This window comes from Nanorana parkeri, unplaced genomic scaffold, assembly GCF_000935625.1.
Source record: "Nanorana parkeri isolate BGI_ZX_2015 unplaced genomic scaffold, ASM93562v1 scaffold1225, whole genome shotgun sequence".
NCBI classification, from domain to species: Eukaryota; Metazoa; Chordata; class Amphibia; order Anura; family Dicroglossidae; genus Nanorana; species Nanorana parkeri.
Genome location: NW_017307493.1, coordinates 337915 through 357463, shown reverse-complemented (window position 1 = coordinate 357463; position 19549 = coordinate 337915). Strand labels below are relative to the sequence as shown.

General features: G+C 41.8%; 1 protein-coding gene across 1 annotated transcript in view; it reads left to right on the top strand.

The window, feature by feature from the left end:
• The first annotated feature begins 1648 nt into the window (after positions 1 to 1648).
• Positions 1649 to 19549, top strand: part of LOC108797098 (somatomedin-B and thrombospondin type-1 domain-containing protein-like) — a 37961-nt gene continuing 20060 nt past the window's right edge. Inside the window, exon 1 of the mRNA XM_018568666.1 lies at positions 1649 to 2074. Coding sequence (XP_018424168.1) covers positions 1846 to 2074 — 229 coding nt within the window. The 5' untranslated portion in view covers positions 1649 to 1845. The remainder of the gene's footprint in view (positions 2075 to 19549) is intronic.

Here is a 19549-nt window from a genome sequence, read left to right as displayed (position 1 = left end):
CCTGTAATAAATCATTCTTTTAGCAGGTATTTTGGCTTGACTGATGGATTCGTCAATTTTCTGTCCCTCCGTTAACAACCCCAATAAACACACAGACTGCGCGACATGGATTTTAACGGCCACAGCAGCCCTTTTATTAAACAAACAACTTTAACAATAACCAAAGTAATAAACCAAATAATATACAAAATAATACTTTAAACAATGGTTGACCTGAGATGGGGTCTTTGGGTGCCCGCCAGCCCAAAAGGCCTCTCATAACACTCCACCAATGTCCCCAGCCGCACCACAACCAGCTCGAGGACACTTACTCCTTCTGGGTTCCCAAGGGGCCAGGCCCCGCCCTTTACAAATCCGGACACCAACAGGGGGAAGCACCCATACCAGCTGAGGGCCCCTCATTTTGTAATGAACTCCGAATTTTGTAGACCCCCCAAAGACCCCCTAACCCGCCAAGCTGCCGTGACAAAAGACAAAAGAAAAAAACCCCCCCAAAACCACAGAATTCAAGGGACGGAGGGTGGGACAACCTGCTTCCTTCGTATTTTTCCGGAAAGAGGACGTCCCTCAGCCCTCGCAGCTCCTTCCCATGCGGCTCCTCCCGGACACCTGACTCCCACGTTCAATCAGGTAAGAGCAGCTCTTCCCATTTTATTGTTTAACCCTTTCTCCCGGGACTATTCCTCCCCCCAGTCATGTAGCCCCTCCGCTTAGTCTCTCCGTGTCTGTCTTTTCTTATTCTCTGTGTTCAAGCGAAAATACTGCATAGCACAGAGTTAGAGAGAGGATACATATTATTACAAATGATGGTGTTTGATAGAATCCACATGTCATCAAATACTAATTACACAGTGCAACATGCCTCACCACAATGTAATGCTTGAGGCTTCAGCAGCTATTCGCTGTCTCCAACAATGACTTGAGGGTGAAGGTAAGTATTGGCATTGGAGGGTACCTAGCACAGGGTGAGTGTATTCCCGACAGTTTTACTATAAATGAAAGCTGCATTGAGAATGTATGGAGTCTGCCATTGCTGCTTCTGAAAATACTAGTTCTCTGGCTATCACACAGTTCTAATCACATTATTTATTTCTCAGATACTGTATTAGTGCGTTTTGTTGCTCTTTACTACATTAAAGTGCATTTTTTATCATGCTAACAAATACAGCAAACTAATGCCAAAATATAATGCAGCAAAATAAGGTAAATGGCATCAAGTTTCTGATATCTTAGGATGATGGAAATAGATTTTGCAACCTAATAGAAGAAGCCAAAATATTTTATTGTAAAGGTGACAGCTGTAAGTAAAGTATTCTGGGCCATTTAAGAGTACTGATTACCTTAATAACACTCATTGTCAGTCGTCAGTTTATGAATACATTTTATTCCATGTATGTTGTATTATGTATTGTTGTAATTAGGTGGGTTTTTTTTCCAAATCAGTAACAAGGCTCCCCCATGTTCCTCCAGCAAATCCAGGGAACTCAGACTTGGAGCTGCACTACATAAAGCATCTCTGGCAGGACAGACTTTTCATCCAGTGGGCGGTCCATGTCTGTGAGGTCTGTAGACGGGGCTGCATAGAGCCTCCTCTCTGCTATATAGTAAAAGCTCCCAGCAGAGACATGTAGTGTAGATGGTTCCTAGAACAGCTGTACAGGGGTGCCTGTCACACAACTGTGACCTTACATGACCTGATTTATGACCCTACTAGACCTACAACTCCCCGTCTGTGCAGCATCCCTAGCATAGGCTGGAGTCAGCTGGGCATCACAACACATCTGCTTGGTGTGCAAGGATCTGTCCCTCCACTCTTCCCTGGATCCTGACTCTGGATGTCCCGGGATGCAGCTCCGGAGTTCCGGGATTTGGCTGATCCTCTGCTCGATGTGGGCTTTACAGGTGCCTGGAGGTCGCGGTATTTGCGCCAGACGTGGGCATCCCAGATGTTGCCCGGGGAGAAATAACGCCTGCACCGGAGTCAGTCCCACCGGGACCATGTGTTACTGTGACACCTACTGTCAACGGAGCGCCGACTGTTGCGAGGACTACGGCGTGCAGTGTGGGGGGAGCGGTGAGTACTGCCCTAGGGGAAGGCAAATCGGGGTCATTGCTAGAACAGATGGACTGACAAGTGCAATACTTTGTATTAAGGCTATCCTTATCAATGCTGGCCATGCACGCTCTAAATAATTATCACTGTGATGAAAGAATATTATCTTTCAGAAATTGGAAGTTCTGTCAATAAACCATTGTGGTTGGTTCTGGTGGAAAAACAAATCAAATTTGACCAATTTAATCTTTTCCTTAACTGAGCTATAGCAGAAGATCATATGAAACTATCATTTCTATGGTCGATAGTTTATCTTAAAATGTATGGTCAGCACCAATTGTGCTATCAGAATAATTCATCCAATTTTGAAGTAAAACAGAATGTTTTTATTGTTTAATAAAAATGAATATGTATTGTGTTTGAAAACGACATCTTCTGGACTATCTTTGTCAGTGAGGAGTATGTATTTGTACATTTTGGGATGGAATATAGTACACAGGTACAAATGTGCAGTAAGTGTTATAATAATACTCTTCCTACGACAATGCCATCTATACCCCTTGTTAGAATTTCTATGGGTAGTAATTTCATTGTTGATGCTTAACCTTCAAAGGCTGCATCTGGATCAGAATAAAAAAGGAAATAAAGAGGTATATCTGTAAAGTGTACAGGAATTTGAAGTGTTCTGCGAATGTCAGGCCCTGTAATGGTAACATTCCTTTCTTTTGTTGCATTAACCCTTAACTTTGTCATTAAGTTTAGTACTATTTATATACATGTCATTGGTGAAGGCCTTGTCAGCAGCTACGGACTCTTCCTAAAAGAAAACTTCTAATGCATTTCCTGAAAATGAATCTATTGTTTTACTGTATTTGTATATGTTTGACCAAACAGCCAGATTACTATATCAGTGCAGTTCCAGGCTAATCCATAATGGTGGAATTTTGTTTACAAAAATAATTGAGGATGAACTCAGTGATCTGAACATCTGGATTTGCCCATTCTGGTCAGCCATACATATTTGTATAAGAGTCTGTCAGATTTGCATCTGTATTTGCAATACAATTAACCTATGAACCTCTGCCAGTGTAAGCAGTAGGGGTCAGACTGTATAATTTAAATGCCAATAATCCTAAACTGAATATATATGACGAATTGAGAGCATTTTTTTAATTCAATTCCAGTACAGTTTTTACTTTCCGCATTTTCAACAAAATAAAATTGTAAAAAAGATTTCAAACTTTCAAGCAAACTAAAGGAAAAGTTTTATGTACAAGACTTCTCATGATGTGATGCATATAATCAATTGATAAATCGTGTGCACTGCGCTACTGCTCATAAACGTGCATAAACTTCCAAATAATGTGTACATTTTCATAAATATACATTTTCAAACATCATAATAATCAATATGACAATATTCAATAATAGTCCTCAGTGAATCGGTATAAAGTGCTTTTGTGCAAAATCCACAATGTGACAATGATCCTCTGAAATAAAGTGCTCCAGACTCCCGATGTGTTAAGGTAACTGAGAACACACTCACCAGAGATCCATGACCATATAACTCAATGGTCAATAAACGTAATTGTGGTGAGTGTCTTTCATAGATGGGATAGTCACTCTTCTGATGAAGCAAATCCTCCTTTTCGTATTACACGGCAGGTGCCGCTCACTCAGCGAGGGGAGAAATCCAATATAGAAGAGGAATAAATGTGCCAAGTGGTGAAGTACGTAAAAAAATGGAATTTATTGCAACAATAAAACACACTTACAAGATAGCCAGAATGAAATCGCCTTGCAGCAAACAATCAATCGATTCCACCTAAGCAAACTGGAACCAGAAATCAACATGCTAGTCACCTATAGTATAGCCTCAGTACGTGTCCTATCCTTTACGACGCGTTTCGTCCCTTGACTTTTTCCAGGAAAGGTTTATATACTAAGGTATAGCTAGGGTGTAATAGACTACACATGTTAGCAGTGCAGGCAGTGGATTGCCAAAGGTATAACAGCATTTAAAATTCCTTAGTATTAACATTAAATAAAAATTGATAATAACGAATCTAAACAATCTAAAATACACCTAAAAGGTAGAATACTAAACAATAAAACGAATACATCATCCATAATTGTATATATTAAAAAGAAGAAAAAAAATTGTGTCTTTTTTTCTTTTTCCCCTCTTTGTACCAATAAAATTGATAAATCACAAACAGTATCATGAAGGAGAGAATAAATAAAATAAAAAAAACCATGGAATCATAAATGGCAACTAATTAAGACCTAATCCATTGGTATGGATTGGTATGGATCCACCCGTATCCATTGGTATTCCAGAGTGTGGCTTGGGGTTAACAAATCGGTAATCCCGAGCCACACTCGGGAATACAGCGTAGGTCTTACCTTGTCCGCGATCCCCGCTCTGTCCTCTGGCCGCTGCCGTCTTCCGGGTTCCGTCCCTTGCGAGCGTCCGCGTCGCAGGGGGGCGGAACTGGCGGGAAGTTTGAAAGTAATAAAAAAAAAGGAAAAAAAAATCATACCGCCCGGGAGGTATAAAAATGTGCGTCGAACGCGCGTTTCACTGAACTAAAAAATGTGCTAAAAACGATCTGAAAAAATGTGCATAAAACGCACCTATAGCACCTATGTTATCTTGGAAGAGATCCTTCAAAGGAATCTAGATCGCAGGTACATTCAACGAGGAGAATTTGTCAAAACTCGAACAGACAAAATCTGGAGCAGTTACCCAGGGCAACCAATCAGCTTCTCTCTTCAGTTTGTTCAGTTAAGCTTTGAAAATGAAAGAGAGAAGCTGATTGGTCACCTTGCACAGCTGCTCCAGATTTTTTTTCCGCTCCAGTTTTGATAAATTCCCCTCACCTTATTTATCACATAGCAAATGTTACAGCCATCAGCTCTGATCTGTCTTATGTCATTCGTCACTTCACTGGGCAATCAATGATGTAGCTAATTTTATTATACCCAAAATGTCTTTTTAGTATGACTAGAAGAAGTAGACTTTATGGGATGTTCACGGTTTGTTCGACCGCGGACATTCCATAATACAAAATGCCCACTGAAGCTCGCGGCAGAGGTGCCGCGGCCGGACGGGGGAACAGAGAAGCCAACGGACCAAGTCAAGACAGCAGCAGAGGTATGGGGGCAGTGGAGAAATGCAGTGGTCTGTGTCTCCGCTGCCTCCGCCAACACAGGCGGGGAGAACAGCGGGGATTTGAAGGGACACAGGCCGCTGCAGCCACATGTACCGGCAGCTGTATGGGGGTCGAACATTCAATCCCCTTACACTTGCATTGAGTTTGAGTTCGTACTCGAACATTTCGGCGGTTCGAATACGAACAGAATACGGGGGTGTTCGGTTCATCCCTATTCACTAATGGAGATTAGGTGTTTTCTATTTGGTGTATAGTAGAACATTTGGATGCTTTGTAGTAAAAGGGACTCTGGCCTTTGAACTGTGGATGAGGTGAGCATTACCTTGGCAGCATGAACAGCAATGATCAGCAGTAGAAAGGATGTCACTTGTGACACAGGAAACACGTGTCGCATCTACAGCTATTTCTGTAAGGAGACCAGTGTAAAAAAAAACCTTCAATAACTATCAGCCAATCCTGTAGTCTCTTCAGATTGTGTGTTAGCATTAGTTAGGTATGGAGCAGGTTTCAATAAAAGCAACATTAATGCTAAAAGACATTTTCAAGAACCCCAAAATCTTTGTCTGTCAAAAGGACAGGTCAGATTTATACATGAAGCGAGGAGTGTGCACAAAAATAGGTACATTAAGTATATTAGGTTTAAACATTGAGTACTGCAGAGGCCATTAGTATTTCGGAGAACAGGAGGAACATCTTATATAAAAAACTTCTCAGGGTTCAGCAGCCAAAGACAAGACCATTGAATGACGGAGGTCTGTGGGTGCCAACCTGTAATGCAGCCTGGACTTCTTGAATCTAAATGATCCCAGTGTTGTCTACTACCACAATATCCTTACAATGCTGAAAGTTTGAGAGTGTGAAATGTAGGCCAGGGATGACAAATGCCCTTATCTTATAGCCTGCAGGTCCACTCAATGGAGGGCACTTCCATCTCCATGGATGACCACCATCAACTGAACTTGGTCAGCTTATTGCACTCCCTCAGAGCCATGTACCCGTATGGCCCGTTCCCACCACACCTATGCATCCCTACCTACCTTGCCCTCTCCTCCCCACTCATCTCTGCCCCCCTCCCCAAACACCCATTACTTTACCTCATCACCTGTTCCACCCAGTTCCCCTGTGAAACATTCCCAGTTCCCTATTGCCAATATCAACTATTAACACTGCCTTATGATCCCACAACCAGATCCCATTAACCCCAGTATGAAAACTTTGAAAAACTACATTTCTATTGATGGTTTTTGAAACATTATATTACTGTCTATGTTAATTGCAATGAAAGGTAATATATCAAGTAAAGTGTCAGCTGATATTCACTGTATCTGCCTTTCTCTGCTCCATGATAAATAACCGTGGAATCCATCCTACACAAGCTCCTCCCCTGGTCCAATAGCTGGCTATTCATTCTGCCATGCACTTGTCCCTCTGGGGGGGATAAAGAAATCTGTAGAGGCATTGCTAATGTTCTTGGCATAAGTATGGGGCTGCAAATGCATGAAATTCACAAACTGAGCAATGTTCCGGGGTGCAGGGTTTGCAGATCTTCTCTTCTGTTACATAAAATTATTCAATATGCAGCAAGTCAGAAGAACTTTAATGGCATTCTCCACATACAGTTGTTTGTGGACAGGAGGATACAGCACTTAGCAGACTCCAAAGGCACACTCTGTGATCCAACAGACAGCTTAGATTGTAAACTGTAGTTCTTCTGTTTATGGGTAAGTCCATATGCATTGTGGAGGCGAATTGGGTTCTCTGACAGTCCAAACACCTCATCTTTTGCAATTACATATGGCAGACTTGACTGCATGGTAGCAGGCATAGGCCTCCTAGGTGGGATCATTAGGTGTCCCTCATAAAGCCTGTCCCATTGCAGACATCTTAAATATGCAGGAATCTGCCACACACCCTTAAACCCATCATTAATAACAACAAAACAAAAGGTGGGCATCCACCAATCACTGGAGGACAAATGAGAAACATTTCTTATAGTTAAAATACTTCAACCCTGAGTTTTATGGCATCTTTACCATAATGTTCTTGCCTTCCAGGGCTCTGATGTAGTTGAGAAACGTGTTTTACCAGAACTCTTTTAAGATCAGTATCCGGCGGCTGCGGGCCCCCCACCTCTGATCCGACACTCTCGGCGCAGAGATGGGGGGCCCGCTGGCCACTGGGTACCGATCCGGTGCTGGGACTGTGCTGGGCCCCCCTAGGCGTAGGCCCTGGTGCGCCCGCACCGCCTGGGTTCCACCACTGGGACATACACTCCCATCACAATACAAGCAATTGGATGGCTATTGAGCCACCAGAACCCTTGTATGTGAGTCAGGCACCGACTTTAATATATGATACCAAGATCATGGCTGCTGCATCAGCTGTGATCTTGGTATTACTGCTTCAGGTTCCTTCCATTTATATATGTATTGTGGCCCTGAAGCGGTTAATACAAAAAATTACTGATAATTTTTAGATTGTGGGCCCTCGTTACTATCTTGTCTAGAATTGTACGGGGATTGTAATGTCTTCCTTATATTGTAAAGAGCTGCGCAAACTGTTGGCGCTATATAAATCCTGTATAATAACAATATATGAAGTAAGCAGTAGTATTACTATTTCTAGCAATGTATAATAAATATGCAATTTGGAATAAATAAGAAAATATAACATTAGGCTGTCTCTGACTTTGGATGTGCATGCTACAAGCATTTACTAGAAAGGGAAATTAAGGTCTCAGATATATTCACCATATTTATAACATGGCAAATGTTACAGCCGCCAGCCCTGACATGTCTTTTGTCATTTGCCACTTGGCTGGGCAATCATGGATATACTTACTATAATTATGTTCCAAAATGTCTTCTTGGACTGATTAGGAAAAGTAGACTTTGGTTAGCTGGGATGGCCCGGGATTTAACAGTATGCCTGATTATAGACAGCCAATATAAACTACAAACCTGTATATGAAACACAGCCATGAAAATATGTAACACCAAACATATTAAAAAGTTACCTCCAAAATTACTTTTAGGGTCTCTTTGCAACTGAAAGTGTGTATTCAATGAAAATGTATTTAACATGCTAATCAGTATTGTGATAAACTCTTGGGGTGTGAACTGTTTGCATGTTGTACCCTTTTTGTTTTAAAGAATTTACAAAAAAAAGTTATTTATATGCATGTGCACTAATGGGGATTATGGGTTTTCATTTTGTGCATAACATACACATGGTTTGTAGTAAAAGGGACACTGGTCTTTGATCTGTGTATGGTCTGAGCATTACCCTGACAGCATGAACAGCAATGATCAGCAGTAGAGAGGATGTCATTTCTGACACGGTAGACACATGTCGAATCTGCAGCTATCTGTTAGCATTTGTTAGGTATGGAGATGGTTTCAATAAAAGCTACATTGCAACAGTAATGTTCAAAGACATTTGCAAGGACCCGCAAGTCTTTGGCTGTCACAGGAATAGGTCACAATTATACATGAAGACTCAGCTTAAAACAGAATGGGATGTGCACAATGGTAGGTGCATTGAGTATATTAGGTATAAGCAGTGAGTTGTGCAGAGGCTTTTATTTATTTAGGACAACAGACAAAAGGAGGATTAACCTTATATAAAAACTACACAGGGGTGAGACTGGGTTGGTTCCCACTTTCTGTCAGAAATAACCACATATCTGTGGCATAAAGACAGAGAAACTAATGCCATATTTGTATGCTCTAGAAAAAACAAACGGTCCTCTACTTGGAATTTGGCCATTTTGAGAGTGTTAGTCTGGAGTATTGTAAAAATATTGGTATTCCTGGAGTATTGTAGAATATTGGTATTCCTGGAGTACCGTAGAATATTTATATTCCTGGAGTATTGTAGAATATTGGTATTCCTGGAGTACTGTAAAATATTGGTATTCCTGGAGTACCGTAGAATATTTATATTCCTGGAGTATTGTAGAATATTGGGATTCCCAGAGTATTGTAGATTGTTAGTATTCCTGGCATATTGTAGAATATTGATATTCCTTGAATATTGTAGGTTATTGATATTCCTGGAGTATTGTAGAATATTGGTATTGGCTATCAAAGCTCTTCCCCACAACCTTGGACCAATGGTTGTGGGGTTCTGCGGACAGGGGGGCTCTTCTGAATCTGGGTGCCCCCTTTCATAAAGGAACACGTGCAGTAATTGATCCACTGCACTCAGACCAGAATCTCATAGAAGAAGAGGGTGCTGGTATGACCTGTGGACGGCACAGCGCAAATCACAGGAATATTGAAAAAAGGTCAAATGTGCTAAACGTCTTTTTTATTAAGACGCTAGTCAAACATAGTGATACAGTGCAATAAGCAACGTTTCGGAACTGAACCTGGTCCCTGCAACTGTGTTTGCCAGTAACATTATCAATTAACATACCACACTGTATACAAAGTCCTTTATTTGAAAAAGAAAAAAAATCCACACGTCAATCACGTCGTCCAGTGATGTAGATCCACGTCAATCACGATGGACGACGGCTGCCAACTAGCCAAAGAAAAAAATACCCGACACCGCTGACCTATCTGATCCTGACTAACTCTCGCCGCATGATGACAACTCTGACCTGAATGTCAACAAAGAGGTGGAGCGAGTTGTGATGTCATGGGACTTGTTCCACCTTTTTGTTTTCAAAATAACAACTCTGCTCCTGAATAGCATTAGCTATAGGGTGCTTTGTGTTTATTTACAATGCTACTGTTTATTTGGTGAATAAGTAGGGGTAACAATAACAACTACCCCTTACTCATTCCATGCCCGCAGACCTCTACAACCACGGGCCAGGATTTTGGGGAATCCTGGCCCCTGGCACAGCAGCCCCCGCCCATGTTGAGGGCATGTGGCCTGGTATGATTCAGGAGGGGGAGGTCACACGCTTGTGTCCCCCCCTGCTGCTCTGCCAGGCTGCTGCTCAGATCAAGCGTCTAGTAAGGGATTTTAGGGGACCCCACACTTTGTTTTGTTTTTTGGCTTTAGGGTCCCCCCTAAAATTTCTACCAGACCGCCTTCACATCAGAGTCCACCTCTTTCATATCAGCAACCCCCCTTCACATCAGCAGTCCCACTTCACATCAGAGTCCCCTACTTTAGTAAATATTTGAAGGCACCCCTGACAAAGTCTGAAGGCACCCCAGGGTGCCACAACACCCATTTGGGAAAGGCTGCAGTAAATCTTGATTTTTCCAAGCAATTCAGTGATTCATTTGAGCACAGGCTGATATCTCTCTGCATGTGGTCTTTCTCTGTGTAAACCATGAGAAAGGCTTTACTAAATGGGTTGAAAATCTTCAAACAATTAAGTGTGTAAATATTTTCTTCAATTATCCAGTCATAGGGAAAACAATTTCCTTTTAACTTATTTAATCTGCACAGGATTGAGTACTGAAAGTGAAGATGAGTAAATATTTACACAAGTTCTTGCGTGATGATTCTTAACTCCTTTAGTATATGAGCCATATAGCCGTTGTGGAGCACTACTAAACAGGAATCAGAGCTTATATAGGTAATGAGGAAATATGGTTAGCCTGTGTACGTATATATTTACGAGCTATAAATTGAAGTAAACCATTGGTGCATTGTCATTTATATTAACATTGCACGTTTATGATAAAATTTGGAATTTTGCCTGACGGTCCTCATATTGTTAGTCCAATAATAAGCTTGGCAGAAGGTCTGCAGATCACTGGGGAATATTTATAACGGCTGTACACTAGAAAGCTGCATAGAAGCGTATCTGAAAGTGAAAATGTATCTGGGATTTGTCTGTCCTTTCGGGTTCCTTTGCTGCCTTATATAGACTATATTAAGAGGACATTGGCAGGACACCAAACTCGGTAGCATGTAGTAGTATGCCTGCACAATGTTATAAACCTTCTAAGGAGGATAACATATGAGTGCAGTACCGAGCATTAGGGGTAAAATTGCGCAGCCTTTTGTGTGGTGGTCTATATTTTAGTTAAGCACACATGTACAGTATATGGGATCCAGATGTAATTTGCTCTTTTTCTTTTGCCCCCTTGTGCTGAGCTTATTTACTAAAGTGCAATAACATTGTGCAAAGTGTAGTAAACTATGGGATCAAAATTTGTTGTCCTGTAGTCACATGAGCAAAAAAAAAAAAAAGTTGAAATCTTATTGGCTGCCAGGGGTTACACATTTACACATGCTTCCTCTGTGCTACGATTAGGCCAGATTTTGCTTCTTGTGTGCCCTAGGCACAGCAGCCTTTCTAATGCCCCACACAGTCAGTGGCAGGGTTGTCACCTTTTAATTCATAGAAAATCAGTTTCATTGTCACACGTCAGCTCAATAGATCGGGACGTGAGCTCGCTCACTTCTCGATCATGTCCCTGCAGAGAGCGGTGACTGTCACTCACGGCTCCCTGCAGGGATTCCCACCTGCAGGGGGAAGGGGTGGATACAGCTGGCTCTGTCTCTAGATAGGCAGAGCCAGCTGTCAATCACGCAGCTGGTTGGATCTCAACAGTAATGTTCATATGGTGTTCATATGAGACGCAGAGAAAATGCTATTCGTGAGCTCCCAAATGCCATACGGGTCTGTGAGCAGTGTCATAATACTTTTCATACGACACCACTTTAATTAAAGGGGTACCCCGATGCAAATAAGCCCCCTTGCCAGCAGACCCCCACAACCACCGGGTCAGGGTTGTGGGGAAGAGGTCCTTGCTCGGATCAAGGGTCTGGTAGGAAACGTTTTTTTCCCATTTTTGGGGGCTGGGGTTCCCCCTTAAAATTCCTACCAGACCTAAAGGGCCCAGTATAGATTTTGGGGGGAACCCCACACACTTTTTTTATGTTTTAACTTGGGGAGAAGGGGTCCCTCCTAACATTCCTACCAGTTTTTTTTTTCTCTAATGTCACTTTGCTGCAACGAAATTTTGTCCAGACTACCGCTAACTAATCTCGCAACTAACTGACGTTTGGAACCGGATCTCAAAAAACGAAATGACGCAAAATCTAAATGAAAACAAAACAAATGAAACAAATTTTTTGCCGGTGCACATGTCTAATGAGGACAGCATGGACATTTGCCACAGATGCAGATAATGGTGACAGCAGAGCTCAGTCTTACTGCCGCCAGTAGGAGAATACCTAAGAGACAGTGGAGTGGAGTGGAGTGGAGAGTATGGAGCTATATGGAAGCATACAATCCTTCCCTACAGTCAAATATACAAATCACCCTCCCCTCCCTGTTTGCAGCTAGGCTTTAACCGGCCTGAGCTCTGATTGCTATAGATATCGTGGTCCATTAGGTTTCCTTCAAGCCCTGCTTCTGGCTGCTAATGGGGAGTCTTCTCCAGTGGATAGAGAGAGAAGATATAGTGTTATGGGTTATGAATATTTATTTCCCCTTGCCAATTACTAGGAAGTTTATGCCAGTGATATGGGCTAGGGAAAGGGATATGAGGAAACCTCCAAGCTGCACAGCTGGTGCCCTAAAGCTACTTCACTGCACTACTCCATCGGTTGTAGGAACTCTGATGTCTTTATATACAAGGCAGGACCATCAGTCTTGTAGTACAACCCAAAAAAGTTGGAACGCTGTGTAAAATCTACATAAAAACAGAATGCAATGATTTGAAAATCTCATAAACCCATATTTTATTCACAATAGGAAATAGAAAACATCAAATGTTTAAACCGAGAATATTTACCATTTTAAGAAAAAAAATAAGGTCATTTTGAAATTGATGACAGCAACACGTCTCCAAAAAGTTGGGAAAGGGCCATGTTTACCACAGTGTAGCATCTCCTCTTCTTTTAACACTACACTGTAAATGTCTGGGAACTGAGGAGACCAGTTGCTGGAGCTTTGGGAGAGGAATGTTGTCCCGTGCTTGCCTGATATATTGGATTCTTATTGCTCAACAGTTCTGGTTCTTCTTTGTCGTATTTTTCATTTCAAGATGAGCCAAATATTTTCAATTAGTGAAAGGTCTGGACTGCAGGCAAGCCAGTTAAACACTACTACTACTACTACAAAGCCATGCTGTTGTCATAGATGCAGTTTTTTGTTTAGCATTGTCCTGGTGTGATATGCAAGGCCTTCCCTGAAAAAGATGTTGTCTGGATGGGAACATATGCTGCAGTAAAACCTGGATATCTCTTTCAGCATTGATGGTGTTTTTCCTGATGTGCAAGCTGCCCATTCCATACACACTAATGCACCCCCATGCCATCAGAGACGCAGGCTTTTGAACTGATTGCTGATAACAAGTGAGAAGGTCCAGAGGATGTGGCGCCCATGGTTGCCAAAAATAATGTCAAATTTTGATTTGTCAGAACAGTTTACCACTTTGCAACAGACCATTTTAAATGAACTGTGACCCAGAGAAGATGGAGGTGTTTCTGGATCATGTTCAGATATGGCTTCTTCTGTGAATGATAGAACTTTAACTTGATTTTTTGGATGTCACAGCAAACTGTGTTCACAGTCAGTGATTTTTGGAAGTATTCCTGAGCCCATGCAGTGATGTCCATCACAGAGTCATGCCTGTTTTTAATGCAGTGGCATCGGAGGGCCCGAAGATCACAGGTACCAAATATTGTGTTTTGGCCTTGTCCCTTGCACACCAGGTTCACGGAATCTTTTGATGATATTATGTACTATAGATGATGATATATTTAAAGTCTTTTACGTTGAGGAACCTTATTCTGAAATTGTTTGACAATTTTTAGACACAACTTTTCACAGATTGGTGAACCTCTGCCCAACTTTACTTCTGAGACACTCTGATTCTGTAAGATGCTCATTTTATACCCAATCAGGTTACTGACCTACTGCCAACTAACCTATTTAGTTGCAAAATGTTTTTCCAGCTCTTCCTTGTTAGTACCACTTACTTGGACATCTTTTTGTTGTCCTGTCCCAACTTTTATGAGGCGTGTTGCTGCCATCAATTTCAAAATGACCTTTTTTTTTTAAATGGCACATTTTCTTTTGTGAATAAGATTTGCAAATCATTGAGGGGAATGTATCATAGCAATTGCGAGTGTTTGAACTTGCACAGAATATTTTTGCACCAGATTTAGGATGCTAGTATAATGTTGTTCATAAATGAGGTTTAATAGACTCCAGGAAAGAAGACTCGTCACTCCAGCCAAGAAGCTTAACTGTCACTTCTTGAAAAAGTGGTCATGGGGACTTCTTAAGTTGTATGGAGAAAAGGGGGTTGTGTTCCTTCCTGGAGATCCGACTGACTATATCTGCCTTCATTAGGTTTATCCGTAATTGCTTGTAACGTCCGATCCATGACCCAATTGAACTAGTACAAAAAAACCGAGGATTAACCCGTTAGAAGATAACGGGTTGGTAGCGGGCAACTTAAGGATCCGGACACGTCACCGATTAGAATATATATAATTTTATTGAAAAAAACCACACTATTGCACATTAGATTCACCGACCACAATTAAAGCCATTGTAAAACACATACAGTCATAATTAATATGTGGATCGATCCTCATTAGTTCTTAACATTAACCTTGTATCCCCACCATGGGGGGAGGAGGGGGAAGAGAAAGGGGATAACCGATATAGCAATTGCTTTGGTTCCCTTTCTTTTCCCTTTGCACATATATATTCACTTTCGTGAGTAATATTGATCAGGGGGAGTGAAATCCAAACTGGGAGATTAAATATTTCCTATATAGATGTCTTCTTTGTTCGTAGGAATATTGTTTTTATTTTTACTCCCCGGTTATTTCATCTTAAGTTATCTTTTGTTTTTCGATTTGTTGAAATTCCACATTCGCTATTATTTGGTAATAGGTGCCCCTGATTTAAATTTGACCGTGTGTGCTATTAACTCCTTTCTCCTCGTTTGTACCGCATTACTCTAATTAGAGTGGTGGGGTGTATCAAGTCCTTTTATTTTGAGTGAAGGGAGGCTTTTCTCACGGACAGACTATCCCTGGGTCATCATTAGTAAACCAACCGCCTGACTCTTTCCTCTTTCTTCCTTCTCGTATTTAATTTTGGGTGTAGGTGTTACAAGTATCTATCTCAGAGCGTTATATGATTGATGTCCTTAGCGGATACATGTAACATTTTTGTCACTCACGATACTGTAGTCTCCTCAGAGTCCGGGCGGCTTGGGGGTTTCCCAGTGCAGATCGAATATCCACTTAAATGTAGGTATGATTCGCCACTTCCTCTGTGCGGTGTCTGCTGTTACACACTCTCCGACGGTAGATCCGAGCGGTATTTCTACCTCGTGGGTCTCCTTTGAAGTCTCCTGGATGTTCGGAATACCGTCTGTCCGTTTGTGAGTGCCTCCAACCCCAAATTGGAGGTTTTAACCAAGGTTAATAAATCTTTAAATGGAGTTTTTAAGAATCGTACGTCCACTTGTCATATGTGACTGCAGGTCTAGTTGCTGTCTAGTTGTCGACGCGTTTCGCCCGTCCCATTGTACGTGGCTTCGTCAGGACATATTCGAACGTTGGGAGAGATGTTGCTTAAATAGTGGGGTCACGCCCCCTTTTTTTTGGATTTTAAGGAACAGTTCTCTCTCCTTCAGTACAATCTTCTATCAGTTTTATTAGACAGTATAACCATAAAATTTGCATTTCTCTATTATAGAGTAAATGTAACACAAAAATAAAGAATAAAGAATAAATGTATGGTCTCTACATAGCCGTATTAGCAAACAATGTATTGCTCCTAGATTGGGTAAAAACCGTGTGTGTGGATCAGGGGAGGAGATGTGGATCTACTATAGAGACAGGTTGAGAATAATTTGTCTCATAGAAAGACATTGAGATTGCATTCGTTGTTTAGACCTGTTGGAATCATTGTGTTTAATCTATAGATCCACATCTTCTCCCGCTGTAGGAGGATTCTATCAAAGTCCCCTCTACGGGGGGAAATGTTTAATGCATAGATGACTTTGACTTTCAGCCCATCTGGGACCCCTGAATAAGGCCAAATGTCTATTACCCAGGAAGTTGGGCATTGTTTTTGATCCTCTCTTAAGGGGTGTAATTCTTTTAGTTAGTATTTGCTGGGGGTCTTGGGGTGTTATGTTCTCCTCTAAAAGGTCTTCTAGATCTCTTAACGCCTGTGCATCCAGATCTAATATTTTTTGTTCCTTTATCTGTGGGGAGTCCTTATCAGTTTGAGGTGTTTTTCTGAGTTGGTGTATGTATTTCAAATATACCTTCCTTAGGAATAGGTTTAAGTCCTTATATATAGTGAATTCATCCATGCCATCCACCGGGGAGAAAGATAAGCCTTTTTTGAGGAGGCTTATATGATACTCATTTAGTGGGAAATTGGTAAGGTTAATTAAATTTTTGGTCTGATCATCCCCCGGAGGATGGCATGGATTCAATTCCGACGACTCCTTGTTCTCATATTGGTTTTTATCTGGGATTGGGTGTTCTGACCAAACGTGTTTTCTCTTTTTTGGTCTTCTATTTTTCTTTGGCCTTTTAATCTGTATGGGGGGGGGGATCTAATTGTGAAAAACTAAGACAACTTCTAATGGAACATTGGCACATCTTTGATCTAAGCCCATCACTATCCAAAATAGTGGGCCCTAGACCCCTCTTAACGGCCCGACCTTGGTTTTTTCAATAAAATTATATATATTCTAATCGGTGACGTGTCCGGATCCTTAAGTTGCCCGCTACCAACGCGTTATCTTCTAACGGGTTAATCCTCGTTTTTTTTGGACTTCTTAAGTTGTGATTGTTTTGTTAGGTGATGCTCCAGTTTCAGACAGCCGCAGAACAAGTGCAGATGAAAACAGGTGCAAAATACGTGCAATTGAAAAAGTAGTGCAAGCTCTGGTAAAAACAGGGGCACATGTTAAAGGACAGATTTGCACATAAAAAAAAGTGATCTAAGAGGATAAAACTGTCGTAATTGCTGATAAATTCCCCCCATTGTATTCTGTTTTCATGTCAATTTGACATAGTGTCCCAACTTTTTTGGAATTGGGGTTGTATAAGTGTGGATGCTGAGATTGTCAGCTGCTGGGGAAGCCAATAATAAGGTGAGTAAAACTTCTTTTTAATTGTTCCCTAAGGACTTCTTCACACCAAGTGCGGAGCAGATGCAGAGCAGTGCAGTCACAGAACACATCAAACATGCATCCATTGTATTCCAATGGTATTCTGGGCTCTAGTTCACACCACAGCACCAAAATGCATGCAAACACCCTGGAACGCACTGGACTACAACCAAAGGACCAATTTAGGCTCTAAAAAAAAATAGACCGGAACACGGCAAAACGCACTGCACTGCATATGCAGAAACTCATGCAGTTTTGGTCCGGATTTGGTGTGAACAAGCCCTAAAAAAAACAAATAAGCATTTAACCGTTGAGGTGTGGGGGGATCCTATTGCATGGGTATCTTTGAAATGTTCCCCGAGTTCAGCTTTAAGTCATCTTTGCTATCAACATTCACATGCACAGACAGTAAGAAATTAAACATCTTGTAGATGCTGAGGTTGTTTTGCAGGAACTAAGCGAACTATCCTGACTGTACTTTAGCACCAAACTGAGCCTTGTTTCACTACTGCAAACTCAGTAGTATAAAGGCCAGGTTCACACCTGGGTGATCCGTGACCGCACAGCAATCGTGCACTCCGACGATTGAGCTGTGGGTGCCATTATTTTCTAATGGCACCCTAGTTGTGTTGGACTGATTGCGCGGTTTGCCGACGCGATTCTGTCCGAGCAACCGAACACTAAAACAGCCGTGCGTCGTGTATCGAAAGAAAAAAGGTACATGTACCTTTTTTCTGTGATTGCTGCACGGATGTACCCCATTGAAAACAATGTGGCAGTGCGGCAATCGCTGTCTGCAATTGTGTACGACCATGCGATCCCAGGGCGCTCAGGTCTGCACCAGCCCTAACTCACAGGCTCTTGTTGGGCTCCTGTCTAAGGATGGGCACACAACTTACAACCATCGCAAGGCTTCTGTCTTGCGATGGTTGTAAGGTACTTTAAAAAACCGTACGATCTGCCTATGTTGCATAGGCAGATCGTACTTGAGATGATGGCTTCCGATGACCGCAATGCCGAACGGGCAGCGTGCGCTTGCGCACACCGGCCCGTACGGCTGTTATCGCACGGACATGCCACAAGCGGGTTTTCGAACATGTCCGTAAGTTTAAAGTCGTGCGACCTTACAGTAGTAGAGGTCGCACGGCTTCCACACACCTTACGATCATCGTACGATCGCGGGATTTCCCGCGATTATCGTACGATAATCGTAAGGTGTGTGGGGACCCTAAGAGAATTTCATGTATCAAGCTTTCTAAAGAGAGATCAGACTGTGGCTCTTGTAGCAAATAAAAAGCTTGCACCTTAATTTTTATCGTTTACCCTCATGACATGAAAGGAAGAAGCAGCCTCACTGCAGTAGGATAAGAAAGAGAACTATAATGCATTCACAAAGCCTCCTTTAGCTGCCAGACAGGCTACAATAGTGCCACAGCAGTAGCAAGAGCCCAGAGCATAAGTAATATGTGCAGGTCAGAACAGTATACAGGATTTTAGACTATTAGATGCAGCCAACCATGTTGCCCCATGAGTGGGTAACACCTTTAAAATTGTAAGAAAATTGTTTAACATTTTAAGCATGGAGGTTGGGTGGATGTGGTATTTATTAAATATATTGCCATGGGCCATATAAACTAAAAAACAATTTCACAGAGCGCTGTAAGTAGAAATTATTCACATCAACACCATCACTGCCATGAACCATTAGGATTTTCCCACCACAAATCAATAATCCACAAATGTACAATGCACCTAGAATCTTTTTCATCTGCTACATACAATTGTTTCCTCTATGTTTAACTCACTTAAACTGAGTATTATAGAGGTGTAAACATGTCATTATCCAGCACTATTGCCTCAATCTTGGATAGATACTTGCAGTGAATATCAACTAACCTTTTCAGGTATATTAAAGAACGTTATTACTGCAGAAATGCCAAATTCCCTGACTGACTAGGTAAAGATTTTACTACTGCAAGTGAAGGTGTCTACCTAAATTTATAAACCAGACTTCACCCCTATTTGATAAGAGTTGAGATACAGACCGTGGCTATGTTTATTTGCACTTGCAGAGTAGATACATAATTTTCAACCCCAGCACCAGGCAACTACCCCCCTTGCCTGCCTTCTGAATGGGGCCCATGTCTATTATTTCACATGGATGGGCACATTGACAGGAGGTCAGAGGTCATGATGAGTGTACACAGGCCATGCTGGGAAGCACAGGCCAGACCCTCCCC